At 35.1% G+C, this 17,977-nt stretch overlaps 1 protein-coding gene across 2 annotated transcripts in view; it reads right to left on the bottom strand.

Moving 5' to 3' along the window:
• LOC139088517 (putative receptor-type tyrosine-protein phosphatase mosPTP-1) overlaps positions 1 to 17,977 on the bottom strand; it is a 140,235-nt gene that overhangs the window by 101,090 nt on the left and 21,168 nt on the right. Inside the window, exons 2-3 of one of the 2 annotated variants that reach the window (XM_070637774.1) lie at positions 3,899 to 4,074; positions 2,804 to 3,051 (exon numbers count right to left, since the gene is read on the bottom strand). In XM_070637774.1, the coding sequence (XP_070493875.1) occupies positions 2,804 to 3,051; positions 3,899 to 4,074 (424 nt within the window). Of the gene's footprint in view, positions 1 to 2,803; positions 3,052 to 3,898; positions 4,078 to 17,977 lie in introns of both variants that reach the window. The other variant, XM_070637773.1, reaches the window with a different exon arrangement.

Genomic DNA, 17,977 nt, shown 5'->3' on the forward strand with positions numbered 1-17,977 from the left:
TATACAAAATCCCTGAACGAGACCGGAAAGTCTTGATGTCGGTATCTTGAACCCTTCATACAAGAGCGTAGTCAGTAAGGGGGTTTGGTCACCCTAAACCCCACTTCCTATCTAAACAGAAAAAGACCTCGGACCCCTAACTACTTCCAAAATTTCTAAAGCTTTGCCAGTTGTGAGTAACCTGTGTGTCGTGGAACACAGCGATTTCAATCGTGGCTTGACATCAATTCGTGCCATAGCACAAAAAAGGTTTCCTACATCTGATCTAAGCTTAAAATCAACATTTGTTCAATGTTACGCCTAACCCCTCCCATTATTAATTCAAAGTGCCACTAATTCCGATCGGAAATTCCAATCGAAGATGAACAAAAAAAATTATCTTATTGATTTTCATCAGCGCTTCAATTGCTATTGCCAATTTACTTTTTATTTCCCCGTTATTGAATAAAAATTCCTCCACTAATGATCCAATAAAAATTTTCTTCCTCATCACATCTCGACACGAGTGAGAGAGTGAGGATGTGGGGTGGTGGAATAAGGATGAGGGGAATTAAAGTCATTCACATTAAATAGCATAAAAATTTGACCCATAAAAAGTCCAATTGAATTGAAAAAAAAAAAGGAATTACAGAAAATTGCGAGGAAATAAAAACGTACGTACGGACGGACGAAAAAAAAAGATTGAGTGCCTGGGCAATCGACAAAACCACTTTAAAAGTAATTAAGCTCCAATTCAGGACATCACGAAATTATGTTATCATCACAAAAAAAAAAAATGCATTGCGGAATAAAAGTTTTTCAGAGCATATACAAAAGTGCTGTATATTCACAACTTTTTTTCATCCTCAAACAGTCACATTCATACTCATTTATGTTTAATGTTGCATATCGTGTGCACGATTACCGTGAGGGTAAAGTCGGTAATGCTACTTTTGGCCCATCATGTGTTTTTTTGCATGTCTTGTTTAATGTTGCTGATATTTATTGAGGAGATGGGGGTGGTTAGTGTTGGCATGTTGAAATATGCGGATGGCTTATTAGTTTTTGGCTATGCTTAATGGTCCAGTTTGTGAAATTTCTAGCTGCATCACTCATTATCTTTTATAACATCTTATGTTGGCCAATTCTTAGTTTCCGTAATTTAACTGATTTACTTAAGGAGCCGAAGTATCCCGAAGGTGGGACTCGAACCCAGGAGCTCAAATTTGACATCAATTTTCGTCACCTATAGCTTGCTAAGTGAGTGATCAGTGCACAACGTTGGCTGAAGGATTCAAACCTAAGAGTTCAAATCTAAGACTCATTTTCGTGACATGTTTCCTCTAGGTGAGGTATCAAGCCACTTGTGCTTCTTAGCATACCACTAAACTTCCCGAAATCACTAAGTCAGTGGATGGGATTCGAACATAGGAGTTCAACTTCTTTCACCAACTTTCGTGACCTGCACTGTGCTAACTGAGCTATCTAGGTACTTTTGCATCCTCACATTCTACTACAGTTCCTCCTAATAATCAAATCTATTGTGGGATTCGAACCTAGGATTTCAAATTCAACACCAGTTCTTATGGCCTGCACCATGCCAAATGAGCTATCAAGGCACTGTTCTTACTTGACATTCACGTACATTTTCCTCAATTCTAGTGAAACATCTCCTAAATAAATGTCCAACATGCTTCTACCAACAGACCAACCCCAGCATACAAAACGTGATATCCAAATGATTTTACGACACTCTTCAAACCTTTGTGCCTTGATTCTCCTGAATTATGAATTGCAATAAAACTTTTTCTGTCTTTTTATCCACTCATTTTACATCCATGCACAGCACTTCAACATCCTCTCTGTGTATGTGTTCCTGTTTAATGCTTCAATTTAACAAATTTACTTTTACACAAAAAATGACGAGTGGCAATAAAGCACAAGGTAAATGCAAGAAGGAAATAAATGGAATTAAAATGATTAGATGTGAGACAGGAGATGATTACTACTCATCTATGATTATGCTTATGCATGTATATGCATAGATGGGATAGATAATAAGGAACATTTACATTCATCATGATTTCTCGTTGTTGATACGATTTTTATGACATCATCATTGCTGCATGCTGAATATTAAACTTCTTCTTTCATTATTTAATGTATTTTATGGGGGAAATGCGAGATTTTATGTGCTTTAGGATTAGATGCGGAATTAAATGATGAATTTAGGTGCTGAAATATTTTTTTGGTTGTTGATGAAAATTTAATCCTGATTTTGGCTGTGAATTGAAGTGGAAATTTGGGATTTATGTATTTTGGTTTAAGCTGTTTGACTAACTGCAAACACTAAGTACTTGCTGCTATATCGGGTAAGGGACTATCTTAGTTTCTATTATGCTGTATTATTCACTGTCTTGTGTGCTTATAGGCGTCGGTCGCAGGAGATAGAAGGTGGCGATAGACAACCGTTTTCTGATTCTTCTAGCATTTTAGCACTCGAATGGCTGACAAAATGCCAATTTACAGCAATATACTGCTCGGCAGGGGCATAATTAGAGATTGTTTGAGGAACTTTCCCAATATACAAAAAATTTCAGTAAACTCTGACATAAAACTAATTCCGATACAGATTTACTTCTTCCGGCAAGTTTCACATAAACCGTACAAAAAAACATAAACTAGACCACGGATTAAGGATGTTACAAAAATCTGTGACAAAAATTTTACAATTCCCACAAATTCTCATGAAATATTCAATTTCCATCCGATACACAAAATCACTGCCAGCAATTGTATCCAAAAAATTTGTTCAAAAACTCACCTCGTTTCCAATATATAATCTACAACTTGTTCATTTTTAGGATCTTGAATCATCGACCAAGATAAATTTACAGTTCGTGAAGTAAAGCTCGTTATCATCGGACGATTAGGTGCCTCCGGGACATCATGTACGATAAAATCTATAACATCGGTTGATGCTTTCTCATTTACATGACATGTGTATTCACCACGATCGTTTAATTGGACTGGATGCAAATGAAGACTGAAATTTTTTGCATTTAAAAATCTCTGCGGAAATAAAAAAAATATATGTAAATTGATAAGAAATTGCTTACTTGCTGTCAACAGAAGTTGACATGAGATTGAGTTGGTAATGATGGTGGGGATATAGAGCAGGGGTGGGCAAACTGTGTTCCGAGGCACAATTTATTTTGTAAATGTCGTGAACTGCATGCTGTGTGTGGTTTTGGTCGGGGCTTACCACCAAGGAGTGCCGTGGCTCAAAAACTTGGACAACCTGAATATTAGAAGGAATGAAGAGGAGTAGATTGGGGGCAGGAGGGTTGACGAAAATACGTTAGAACTGGTTAGACTTGTAAGAACTGTGTACTGAGCACTGGATAGAGAAAGTAGGGTTAAGTGTGCTTTTTGCCACGCTTACTAACAATTCCTCAGTTGGCTTAGTTGTTAAGAACATGCGACCGAAAGTCAGAGAACGAAGGTTCGAATCCCATACGGGCTATAATGAGGAAAGTGTCCTTTTTCTCCTAGAACCTTCGAAGAAGTGAACAGAACTAGACTTCGACTGGACATTAACATGTCCTTAGCAAGTGATAAGGATTGGAGTGAAAAAATCTGTCAAAGGAGGTAAAGAAGCTACCTTGAGGAAGTAGTTGAGAATAGAAGGGAATAATCAAAGGTAAAAGGGAGCAAAAAGGATAAAAGAGGATGTAGATCAGATTCAATCAGTTGTGGTTCATTGAATCTAATTATGTCAAATTTTTGATCCGAGGAAGGATCCCGGCCACAAAAATGAGGAACACCTGATCCTCCCCTCACAAAAATCCACCATTCCTATACACATCATAAGTCAACAACCCCAACAACAACAACAAATAATAAACTCAACACTTACCCTCTTATTCTGATGCTCCTGTGCCTTTCCATCAGGATATTTGACGATTATTGTCTGGCTCAATTTCCAGGTTAATTTATCAATTCGTGATATAGACTTTTCATTGAGTGCATCGCACGGTAACGTCACATTTGTTCCAGCTCGTGCAACAATTCTTTTCAATGGACGTTTTTCAGCTTCTGTGTGAATGAGCAGCAAATTTATTTCCATCGTCATCGTCATCGTCGTCGACAGTCCCGGGAGGGTGGCATGTAAAAAAAAAAGAGATAAAAAAGAAGGAACAGAAATGAATGAATGTGCAAAATATGGTCTGAAAAATGACTTTGAAATATTTGTGCAAATCATTAATGCATCGCCATGCGCTACTATCATGTACATGGGGACGTACATGTTTGAATGAATTTTTATTTCATGTCTACTGCAAATATTCTGTTTTTTTTGTGTGATATCGAAATATGCACGGGCATAAAAGTTTATACTGCGGCTTATTGTCTAATGGAGTAATCCACGCTGTCAAGTTTCTGATCTGATAGAATTTTTTTCGGGTACAGGGAATTAGTGAGGATATTGTGTGCATTTTTGGTTATATTTTATGTAAATTTGAAGTGTTTATAATCTATTGTAGCCTAGTTTTAGGATGGCTTGTGCTAGTTTGAACAGCTTTTATTGATTTTTGGATATTTTTAGATCTATTTCATGATATTTTGGTGCTGCAATGTTTAAGATAGGAGAGTCAGTGTTGTAATTTGGGTATAAAGGGCTTACATTCAAATTTAATCTGATTCCTGATGCAATCTCAGAAAGCACACAGTGTCCTAAAATTCATATCCAATTCAATTTAACTCTGATTTAAGGGCGGATTTCATCGAATCTGGACTGATATCAGAATCATGATGCTCTCGGAGTCGTGTGCCTTCCAGAATGATCACTAATTTCAAGCATGAATGCACGACTAACTGCAATAGAAATCAGCCATAACGGAGTTGTCTGGGCACCCTCACTTCATGTCATCAAATTAGCAGAGCTCTGGCGACTATTTTGAGTTTTTTGGATGGTTTTATAGTAATGACATACTGTATTAAAGCCAAGCATATATAGCATGTCACACTATTTGTCGTAGCGGTGCAATATTGTCAATTTACCATGAAATTCAGGTCAATACTAATAACAAAAGGAACCTAGTGACACGACATATATCATCTGTACTTAATCTACCTAATTTCGGTACTCTAAATAGCTTCTTAATATACATTGAATGTAATCTTGAATCATTTTAGACAATTTAACAGTTTGATCGTGAATTTACCTATTTTTGGTACAATTTCCAAGTTAACTTGAGCTTAGACTTAACTCAAACTACTGTCTATACACCACTGCACAAGTTTCTTGCACTTTAAAGCTCAAAACTTAATGAAAATCCAGAAAAAATCTTTAAAATTCAATATTTCGATTTAATTTCAACAAATTCCAAAGCCTACTCGCATTTTTTTCTTTTAAAATCGTAACTCCTTTGATGATCATTTCAAGCATCAAATATGCGCTCCAATAACCCTAAAAACCACTCCAACTTCTCCATCATATTCAGTGCACTGCTGGCTCACCCACTTGCCTAATGCAAAAACACATCTCTTTCGCTTGTTGTTAGTCCAATGTAATAAATTTTTTATGAAATGCTTTTTTCATTTATGGAGATTTTTTAATGACTTTTTTCATCTTCTCCCCTCATCCCCTCCAGTCAGCATTGTCGCTCTTTGTGTGTGCCTTGCATTTTTATCATCCCTTATACCTTCTTTATTTCAAACTGCTATTTTTTCCACCCTGCAGCTTTTTTACATTCTATGACACTCTAGGTTGGCTGCGAGTGTGTCTGAATGAGATGTGCATGAAGTAAATTCCAACAATTTTTTTTTGTTCTCCCTTGAGATATTTCCAGCCCGCCTACCATCGTGGTTCCATTCGAGTTGATACATGTCTGCAAGCGATTTTTATGCAGTGTTATGTGTTTTTTTTTTTTGCTGTCCATTCTCAAAAGGCAAAACATGAAATGCTTTTTACTTCCGTCAAAAATGGCTTTTTAGTGGATGAAGAAGCAAGTAGGCATTGGAATGGACTGGGATACGTAAGCGCTTGTTTGGTGAAGAAAATAACCATCATAATTGTTTTGAATTTCAAAAAAAATAACGGCCAAAATTATTTTGAATTTCAAAAAATAACGGTCAAAATTAATTTTGAATTTCAAAAATAACGGTCAAAATTATTTTGAATTTCAAAAATAACGGTCAAAATTATTTTGAATTTCAAAAATAACGGTCAAAATTATTTTGAAAAATAACGGTCAAATAATTTTCAAAATTTCAACAAATTCGCAGACAGACAGACACAATCGAACATCAGAGCCTCCTTCCAATATTTCAAATTAGCTCAAAAGTTTCTTTTTATGTTTCATGTTCACAGGAACTTTTTTAATTGCAGTATATTTATGGGTACCACTTAAAAATGCTCGTAATGTAGTTATGGGAATTGAAAAAATGGCTTGAATGCGCTGAAATTTATGTTAACGACTGGAATGAGAGAAAGTCAGGCAGTGATTAGTGGAAATGGAATAATTGCGTTTTTGTGTAATTTTTGGCATTTAGCTACTCGGTGGAAAATTTCGTAGGAAGTTTGTAGCTGTTAATATCAATAATTATACATGAAAATAAACAAACTTTTGCATATTTTACAGCTAAACTTTAAGTAATTATTAGCTCTAATCATGCGAAGGAGCTGTCTGTGCTTACCTCATTTAATATTATTTTATACAAATTTAATTCTTTTTGTTTTTATTAACTTTTATGAGTGATTCCTCTAAACGATTGTTGTACTTAATTTATTCCTCAAAGGTAAATAAAATGTTTATTGCTGTGAAACAAATCCAAAAGAGTTTTTATTTCCTTTTACTCATTTTAATGGATGAAGTTGTAGATATAATCAGTGACAGGCTGTGTTTTGAATTGAAGTGGATTAATGTTTTGAAAATTCATTTAAATCTTAGCGTGCTTTGAGATTTTTTTGAATTTTTTTTGACAGTTCAGCAATTTTTGAATAATTTTTGACCGTTATTTTTTGAATAATTATTGACCGTTTTTTTGAAAGAATTTTGACAGTTTAGCATTTTTTGAAAAAATTTCGGCCGTTATTTTTTGAATAATTATTGACCGTTATTTTTTGTATAATTTTTGATCATTATTTTTAATTCCTTTCAATGCTTTTAATTTAAAAATTCCCAAAATGAACAACTTGTTCCTCCATCCAAAAGCAGCATCAACAAAATCCCTTGAAATTGCTCATTTTTCTCATAATCCATTATCCAATCATCTATAAAAAGAATACATTAAAATGCCTAAATTTAGAGCATCGTCTATATTATGCGATTAATATTTGATGATACAACAGAAATAAAGCAAATAGATCCGAAAATATCCGAAATTCTTTTTTTCAAGTTCTAAACAGCCCAAAGTTAAAAATAACAAATTTTTTTCTAGATCAATGAGAAACTTCCGTTCCTAAATATTTACCGAGTGGAATCGAGATAAAAGAGAAATTAAATCCACAGCAATCGACCTTCTGTAGATTTTAAAGACATAAAAAAAACTGCTCGAAAACCATCAATTATGGCTCCAAAAATACGAAAAAACTCCATTACGCAATTTCAATAATTGAAATTCAATGAGAGAATTTCCATGGAAATCCAAAGAACCATTACTAACGGTAATCATCATTACATTTTATTAGAATAATTTAGAATTGACTCTAAGTACCTCATTGTATTGTGACTTGGCTCATTCCAAATTTCATATTTAGAAAACGTTTTATACTCTCTTAATGATCACGCGAAAATAACAGAGAAAGTAAAAGAAAACAAATAACAAGTAAGGAAGATCATTTGACTGGATAAAACGCATTTTTCGAGATGAAAAATAACGGTCAAAATTTTTTTGAAAATTAACTGTCAAAAAATGTTTGAAAAATAACGGCCTAAAAATATTTGAAAAATACCTGTCGAAAAATATTTGAAAAATAATGGTCAAAAAATATTTGAAAAATAACGGCTAAAAAATATTTGAAAATCAACGGTCAATGAGAATTTGAAAACTAACGGTCAAAAAGTGTTTGAAAAATAACGGTCAAAAAATATTTGAATGTTTTTCGACTGTTTGGTGAGCATAGTAACAGATGAAGACAAATGGGAGACTGAGGTATCGAAGTTAGTGGACAAGCAGCCACAAAAGAGCAATCTGCCACCTCTCCTTAGAATATATGTATAAAAAGTTAACGTCACAAAGCTCTTGGTCGAGTGAATTTATGGAAATTTCCTGTTTTCTTCCTTCTTCCCCCGCAACTTGCCTCCATTATATATGTATGGATATAAACAGCTTAATATTTCAATGACTTTATTCACGCCAGAAAAATATTTTTTCTTTTTCTTGATTCTCTTTCTCAAGCCTCTATTTTTATCCGCTTGACATCTTGCTTTATTCGATTATCGCGCACAATTAAACAGCAAAAATGGAGATTTATGCTCCTCTCGTTCACAATTTTTTTTTTCTTTCCATTCTTTTCAGTTCCGTTTCCATATAACTTTTTTTTATGTTTATTCAATAAGGATCCAATTTATCATGCAAGAAGATTCGAGATTTTTTGTGCAATTTTTTGTGCAAATTAAATGTGGTTTGTGACGTTTTGAGTGGAAAATTGGATTACTGATGGCTGGTGGGGTGACTTTATTGCTTTGATAGGGGAAATGAGCAATTATAGAATCTTCAGTAGCTAGTCATATGTAAGGAAGAATGCAATAAGTGAAATTTAGGCTTCTTTGGACTGATGGGCTAGGCAGCAATGCAAAATATTGATAAAGTAGTACTTCCTTTGTTTGAAGAAGTAGGTTCTAATCTCAAATCTCTTGATATTGTTGCAGTAGAGCTCAATGTCGAGACTAACTCAATTTTTCGAGTCAAACTACAACTATATCGACTTTGAGCTTCTATGAACCCCATGGTTGACAGGGATTTACCCCAGCCCCCTCTCCTCCTGGATGCACCTCTGTGTAGACATCAGATCTAATTCTCCTATTCATCAATGTCATTAAATGCCTCAATCAAGTTTACTTTAGTTAAGATCCTTACTGTATCTTATTCTAGGACAAATTCAGTGGGATCCCACCTAAAAGCAGGATTTACCCGAACGTTGCTGAATATTTCGTATAAACCCTTTTGCGTATTTCCACTCAATTTCAACGACAAGTCAAACAAGTCGCATCTTTATCCTATATCAAATGAAATGTTTATTAGAATTCCATTTCATCATACAGCATAGAACAGTGCTGTCCAAACTTTTGTACGCCAAGGCACACCTTCATGGCAATCCACGTCCAAGACTGTACATGACATACGATTCATCGGCGGTGCACTAGTATCCCGCAGCACACAGCTTAAACAACACTGACAAAAGAGACATCCAAATCATGTAAAAGATGAAGCACAGGACATAACAGATATTTATTAGGTTTTATTGATTTACGGATGACAGTCGCTATATTTAGATGACAAAGAAGACTGGATGTTGACTTTTGATGGACATCGATAAAAATCCAATGAACTTTTCATGTTTTATTGATGCCTAAGGCAATGATACTATGAATTATGAAGCTTATTGGATGTTAAAGCTTTCAATGCAAATCTCACCTTAATTATTTAAAATGGCGCTTCTTTAAAATCACAAAAAATGCGTCCACATCCCCTAAATCATCCCAAGACACAACTTTGCACATTCCTAAGAACTTTATGCTTTATCTCATCTCTCTTCATTGTAATACAAGTCAAGAGAAACGACATTTTACAGCACAAAAAATTGTGACTAGGGAGCCATTATCGCTTCGTCTTTACTGTATTTGTCTATACGTACATTCGACTTGTAAGTCATTTAATTTTTCCCAAACATTTTCCCGAAACATTATGCCAGATTTATTGTCCTACTAATAAATTTAATGTTCCTACTCATCCGCGCGACGAATCTTTCTTTTACTTTTTCTAATCTAATCTTCTTGTTCTTTTGAGGGGGGTTTGATTGTTGGTGAGGTTTGGTGTTTGGTAGGGGAAGGAGGGAGGAGTTAATGTGGACATTAATACCAAGCATGCAAAGAGTGTGCCAGCAAATGATTGAGTAAATCAAGCTTAGAACAATGCTCATGAGCATACTAATTTAGTATATTTAAAGTTAATCAATTTAAAGTTGAGAGCATGCTCCTTGCCTTGTATAGCCCGGCTGTCAATAGAGGCTTCCTTCTGCGCTTTGCCCCTTATGGATTGTGTAGCGATGTAACTGCATATATTAAGATAGTACGACGATATAGCGATTGTGTATTACAGTTTTAAGTCTATATGGACTAATCGGAAAGGTACTTGATTCAGATTTGTTGTGATAACTTGAAAGTCGCAGGTTCGAATCCCCGTTCGTGAATCAAAAATTCCTGCTTTGTCCAGATGCTTAAATAGACTTCTTAATGGACGAGAATTGGTGTTGTAACTTGAAGGATCATAGGCTCAAGTCCTATCATTTCCAAAATTGTATTTTGTGGGCTGTATAGTTACTTCGACTGCTTAATAAACGGGAGTTGGTGAAGTAACTTAAAGGTTGCAAGTTCGAATCTTGTCACTCCCGAAATTGTGTTCTATCTGGCTGTTTAGATGCTTAATGGACGTAATTAAGACAAAATTAGAGTCTCTGGGCAAAATTGGATAGAGAAACAGATCCTGAAGCCTGGGAGAATTTTAATTCTGAATAACCATATCTAGTGCCTTGGCAGGAAAAAGACAGTTGCCTTTAAAACACCACATCATTTACGAACAGATTCACTTAATGACTTCTTCTTATCTCCTTGTTTCCTCAAAGGACAGAACATAATATTGGTTGGGGGTGTAAAAGATGCCAAAGTAGGCAGATACAACCCACTCTCTACATCTATAGACATTCAATATTGAATAAAAGAAAATTTATTTCCAAAAGATTCAGGCAGGCAAAAAAATATATTGAAGATTGAATTTCAGCGCGAGAGTATAAAAAAAAAAGTTAATTAAATCATCACAGACGGAAATCTCGTTTTGGCTGTTATTGCAGCATTAATTTTGTTCTCCTTTTTTTTTTGTGTGATATTTTATTCATAACTTGAAGGCATGAAAAATATTTCGTAGAAATGTTACTGATTTGAGGAACTCGTTTAGAGAAAATTGCTGTAACTGCTTGAGGAAAAATCAATTTTTGTTCATTACATGAGTAATAAAAGAAATATTGTGACATTTTTTTTCACGTTCGAGCTTTGAGTCACGAATTCAATGACTTCTTCTTACTTACTTATAGATTCCTTTTGGAATGGGAAAATTTATGAATTTCTTTTTTTGTAAAAAGGGATGGAATTTGTTGATAATTTTGGTTATATTGGAGCGAGTTAGCAAGCATGATTACTGCCGATGATGGAAAGAGGATCAGAGGGACTGAGAGAGACCGTGAAAGACTAAGAGAGACCAAGAGAGACTGAGAGAGAATAAGAGAGACTGAGAAAGGCCAAGAGAGACTGAAAGAGACCAAGAGAGACTGAGAGAGTCCAAGAGAGACTGAAAGAGACTGAGAGAGACGAAGAGAGACTGAGAGTGACCAAGAGAGACTGAAAGAGACTGAGAGAGACCAAGATTGACTAAGAGAGACCAAGATTGACTGAGAGAGGCCAAGAGAGACTGAGAGAGACCAAGAGAGACTGAGAGAGATCAAGAGAGATTGAGAGAGACTGAAAGAGACCAAGAGAGACTGAAAGAGACCAAGAGAGACTGAGAGAGACCGAGAGAGATTGAGAGAGACCAAGAGAGACTGAGAGAGACCAAGGGAGACTGAGAGAGGCCGAGAGAGACCAAAAGAGACCAAGAGAGACCAAGAGAGATTGAGAGAGACCAAAAGACCGAGAAATACCAAGAGAGACAAAGAGAAATCGAGATACAGTGAGAGATCGAGAGCCAAGATGCCAGAGTAGTTTAAAACATTCCATATAAAACAGTCAGCATCCCTTGACTTCCCTCAAACTTCAAATGCTTTCCGATAATATAATGAATTACCTGACAATTTTTTTTTTTTTGTAAGAACAAGTTTAACACAATAAATTTCAAGTATTTAAATGTACACCTTGAAGTCACAACAATGTCTTCCTTCTAACCTGTCATGTACCTTTCGTAAAATTTATTCATCGAAAAAAAAGTGCCTTAAAAATTAATTTAAATTTTCGTACACCAAGAAAACTCAAATAAGAGGAATTTTTCTTGTTTCCATCAATAAAAGTTCATTAGAGCATAAAAAGCAACGTCACCTGTCAGATTGAGGTCGAATAATGGAAGGTTGAACAACGAAGCAGACATTCAACCCCTCAAGGTGATGCCGAAAAGATAAAATAAAAAATTATCTTCTTCTTCATCATTGTTCCTTGTACTTGCTTTTTCTTCCTTCCATTCTATACATTATTGAATAATAGCGCGACAATGATTGTGGTTACGACATTGACAGTGAAGAATATACACAAAGTAGATGTGAAGATGGGGAGCTATATACAGAATTATTCACGGATAAATTTTTTTTTTGTATTCTTCTTACTCGGGGATGTAGAAAAGCTGATTGTAGAGCAGATGAAACCGACAAGAAGTTTGTGGTTCATACACGTCGAGAAATGAGCGAAGAGAAGTGAGAATGAACGATGAATTAAGGAAAAAGAATCTGCTTGTTGGGGATCCTTGGGGTGATTTTTTGTGAATTTTTGTTTTGTATCGAAATGAACAGGAAGATTCGGACTAAAAATTGGACGGAGCAATAAGATTAATGCTCAAAATGGCAGAAACAACAAAATTCGAAATCGAAATGACAAGAACAACAAGATTCGAACTCAAAAGGACAATAACAACAAGATTTGAACTTAAAATGGCAAAAACAACAAGATTCGAACTCGAAATTGCAAGAACTTTAAGATTCGAACTCGAAATGACAAGAACAACAAGATTCGAGCTCAAAATGATGAGAACAACAAGATTCGAACTCAAAAAGGTGAGAACAACAAGATTCGAACTCGAATTGGCAGAAACAAAAAGATTCGAACTCAATAATGAGTATTCGATCATAAAATCTGCCAAAATCACAACAAGGAATGCGATTAGAAGCAAAAACCTGTCATGGTGTAAGCAAAAAAAAAGCATTTAAAGAAGAAGATAAATTCATGACGAGAGCGAGAAAAAAAGTTAAACGAACGAAAAAAAAAAGTATCTTCGCCCCTCGTTATGTCCCGTATTTTTATCTCCTTATATTTACTTGAATGGTTATTGTTGCGGCCCATTCTCAACATTATAATGCCTTTCTTTTTCTTTTGTAACGCACAAAAATAAGCAATAGGAATGTATTCAAAAACTAGCTTAAAAGCAATCGATGTGAAACCCAAAAAGAAAATAAGGAAGCTTAACATACACAAAATTTATTGAATCGACACACAAGAAGGAAGGCATAAGCAGGAGAAGATTTGCGTGAAACGTTAAATGAAATTATAATTCACCAGCACACCAAATTTATTGCGAATGCTGTAAATTTCATCCCGATATGTGTCTCGTAGCTTTCTTGTGTACGCGCGTACGTAAATATATTTCACAGCAACAGAAAGAGGAGGCATAAATAAACTGACTGTAAAAGTATAATTTTCCTTACAAGGAAATTGTGTTTTGTATTCAAAAAAGTTATTTACGGCTTCTTGGAACCAGATAAAAGGCATGTCGTGCAACTTTGATTTTCTATTCATATACATGATGTATTCGGATGAATTCTTAACAGAATTGGAATTTTATGATAAAATGCTTCTTGGAAATATGTCGATAAAGGCTGATTCAATAATGCTGGCATGAAAGAGCTAATGTCTGAGTTAGAACTACCTTGACAACTGAATGTATCAAAGAGATTCTCAACCTACGCATAGTCTGGCTAATAATTGAACTGTCTGCAATAAACTATTCTAATAATATCGAATTAAATCATGGTGGATGAACAATATGAATGCATTAATTAAGGATAAACTGGCTTTTATGTGGTTAAATTGGTATGATGCAGGGTATAAGTGAGTCGCAAATACACAAATTTAGTTGGTGTGACTAGAAATAGGAAGAAAGCATCTGAACCCGACTTGAATTTCCCTGGGATCAAACCCGAGTCGTTAGAATCGGTTGAGTAACGCTATAAGCCCTATGTAACTACTGCTTTTTCGCTGGCTTTGAGTCAAATGTCCAAATTGGTAAGATATCCGACTAGTCAATAACTCATACGATGACCATTCTTGAAAGCTTGAGTTCGAATCTCATCCCAGAATAAATTTCAATTTTCGACTAATCTCGAACGGACAGCTTCTTAATGACTTGCTGTATACTTATTTCCACTGTCGATTAATCTCGTGTAGAGGCGACTAAGAATTGTTCCTTTACCCATACTCAATACTCGAGTAATGAAATAGTGATCGATCTCTGAATGCGACTTATCATCGTTAGAGCTGGTCGACACCAAACACCCCATCTGCCTCTATTTGATGCGACCCTTGCGTTGAATATCTCAAAATCACAATTCTGGCACCATCCAAGGATTCATTCCAATGATCATCTAATCATCCTACAAACCCACCACTCAAAAATCACCCCTTATCAGCTAATCCACATCCAAATTAAATCCCAATTCCACCTAAGATTTTTCTCTATTTAATTTCCTTAATTGCCTTATCTCCAATAAAAATACCTACGACACAAAAAATTAATTTAATTAAAATCATTATCATAAATCCTAACCAAAAAAAACACAAGTTCTTGCACGAAATCCTCCCCAAGTCGCTCAATTCACATGAATATTGTATATCTTAGATTTTTGCCTCAGCCACTCACTTAATACAAAATCTTGTTAGCAATTGAATCCCCTTTGTGTGCCAATCTAGGCAAACGATACAAAAATAAGGAGGTAGAGCAACAACAAGGGGCAATATAGAAAAAATTCGATTGGAATGTGTGCTGAAAGAATGCGCTCTTCCTGTATGTGTCTATCTTCTTCTTCGTATTCACATTCCAAGCTTCCCCCATGTCAATTTCTCTATTATGGCCCTTTTTGCTTCTCTTCACCCAGAAATATCTTTGTCTATCCTAATTGTGTATGAGAATACGCAATGTACAGCAATAGCAACAATGATGATGATGATGATGTTTATGTAGCCCAGAGAAGACATATCAAGGAAAAAATTTGCTTGCACGGCATTTATTGACTTTTTTTGTTTACTCGCCTTTTTAAATGGCAACATCACATACAGTCGAAGAAAAAAAGGAAAGACACAGAGAGATATGATAATAAGTATGTATGTACGCATGGAAGTAGTTGAGGAACATTGGGGTGGATTAAATAAGTTCTCCAGTAGAGATGATTTTGAAGATAAAGATTATGGTAAATTGCTGTGGATGTTTTCATTTTGTCTTATTGTTTGGTCAGGAATGAGTGGGGAGTTTTGGAGATGGGATGGTGAGTTTGTGAATTTGAGGAGAATCAATAAAGTGGAGCAGTGGAGGAATTGTCAGCCTACTGTAGTAACCTAGATTGTCATCTACACAAACGATCCTGGTTTGATTCCTAAGAATATGCAGTCAAATTTACAAAGTTATTCGTAGTTCTGGTCACTTAACTTGGGACTATGTAAGTCAACGATTTTATGTGGAGCTTTTTGTGTCTAAGCACAGTGGAATCTCGGGTATAGAGTCATATAAAGGCGAATCTGCTAGTGCAAGAGTAAGGCTTCTATGGCCGTCTTGTTAGACAGATGACCCAACCTCCATATCACTCTTTTGTAAGTGTATGTAGGTTCGATTCTTACCAGATTCCGATTTTTTAATCATAACGTAGAATCTTGTCGATATGTCCCGGATTCGAACCTCATCCTTTAGAGATAATGCAAACATCTAGTCGTGAATTCGACTTTATTAACTCAATAAGGTACAGCATAACCATAGATACTAAAGAATCCTTTCAATTCCTCTTATATCCTCTCATCAATCCAACCATCAAAGTCTCCCTAAAATGCTCCCTCATCCAACCCAACCACATAATACTCATGTTACTCACTCATATCCTCCAACCCAACTCACATTGTTATTTTCCATTTCAAGTTGATTCTTCTGTTAGTAATTGAGAATGTAACTTTTTGATTTTTACGACTCAATGGCATTAAATAAATTTTTTTTTGCCATACAACCCCGAAACTAACAAGAATTGACGTGTTAAAGAAGAAGATCAGAAATTTAACATGACATTCCTCTCACATCCATTTATGTCTATCAAATTAGTTAGTTATAAAATATTTCGGCATCACATACAATAACATTTTTGTTCCTCTATTGTCTTGCAACCCCTCGTAAATTTCAGCATAGATAGTTGTTGCAAATAATGTATATATAAAGGATGTAGGACTCCCTCGTTAAATGCCATTCAGATTTTTTTCACTTTCATTATTTTCATCTTACCGCCTTTTGTTCCTGCTTATCATCTTGACATCAATAATGAACAATTTTCTCATTTATTCTCGGATGTTCTGCATCCTTTTCAATCAAACGAGATGTCATGTTGTATGTGATATTATTATATCCCATATTTATGGAGGTAAAGTTGTTTTTAAAGGCTAGGGGTGGAAATTTTTGATGCAGAGTTGGATTTTGCAAATGTTGGTCGAACCGGACATGGTACGGAACGATATGGTACGGTATGGTACTGTATGGGTACGGTATGGGTACGGTATGGTACGGTACGGTATGGTATAAGCAACTACATGTTTCAGAAAATCTCATCCAATTAATCACTTCCAGCACAACCAACCCTGACCAAAAAACATATTTTAAATCCTCAAGGTGTTGATACTTGTTGAAGACTAAGAGAAAATATTTGCTAATGTCGTAAATGTTAAGGGCACATAAACAATTTCTGTATTGTCAAGAATGGACACTTGACTTCAGTGGGATTACTTGTATGGAGATGATGGTGATGATAGGTGAATGACCGTTGTGATGAGTATTGTTATGGCTACACAGATTGATGTTCAGAATGCTTTTTGTGTGAGGTAGAAAATTTGATATTTAAAAAGGAATTTTGTTATTGTTGCCTTGTCAATCTGCCTACGATTGCCGATGCTGATATTTTTTAAGGTTACACTCTTGAGTAGTTTGGAATTCTATTGAAATCGTCTTTGAAATTTGTTTGAAGACTTCTTTATAGATTAATTAAATTTCATGGGAAATGGAATGGAAAATATTTTTATGTTGAAATGAATTGATTCTTCTGTGAAGGACACGACCATTTTGATGTGATTTTTAATTTATTGAGTGGGAAGTTTAGGGCAAGAAATTCGATTTTTAAGCTATAACAGTTCAAGGTTGAAGTTGATTTGGATGTGAATAAGAGTTCATTCAAATAGACGGCATTTAGAGAAACTATGGGAAGTGGGCAACCTGTGTGCCGTGATCCAAAAAAGGTTGCCCAGTACTGTTTTAGAGTCTAGACGTCATTCAAACTAAACAAAAAAGAACAATAGGTAGGTCCACGATAATACACATTTTATTCAAATAAGTACGTTTAAATAGGATTCGAACTTCATAAAACTACTTAATTTAAAGCAGTTAAAATTTCTTCACATTATTTTGTACTGAAAACTAATATTTTGCATTATTTTAAGCAAAGTTTGAAGTCGATACAGTTGATTGAGTCTCAATTCAGTCATAATGCTCAATAATCCATAGCCAACCCTAATGGTCATCATGGTGATTTTAAATTTCTTTTATGGATTGGAACAATTAGAGGATTTTTTTTACAATTTTTCACGATAATCCCTAGAAAATTGAAGAATTTTGTCCCAAAAAGAGGGTTTTGACCCCCAACCTCCTCCCTCCCTGACTACACTTCTCAAAACCTTCCTAAAAACAACAAATTTCACATCAGACGCATTTAAATATTTCATTAGCT

This window comes from Chironomus tepperi, unplaced genomic scaffold (genome assembly GCF_022539635.2).
Source record: "Chironomus tepperi strain 1889 unplaced genomic scaffold, CSIRO-AGI_Ctep_v1 contig_163, whole genome shotgun sequence".
Taxonomy (NCBI): domain Eukaryota; kingdom Metazoa; phylum Arthropoda; class Insecta; order Diptera; family Chironomidae; genus Chironomus; species Chironomus tepperi.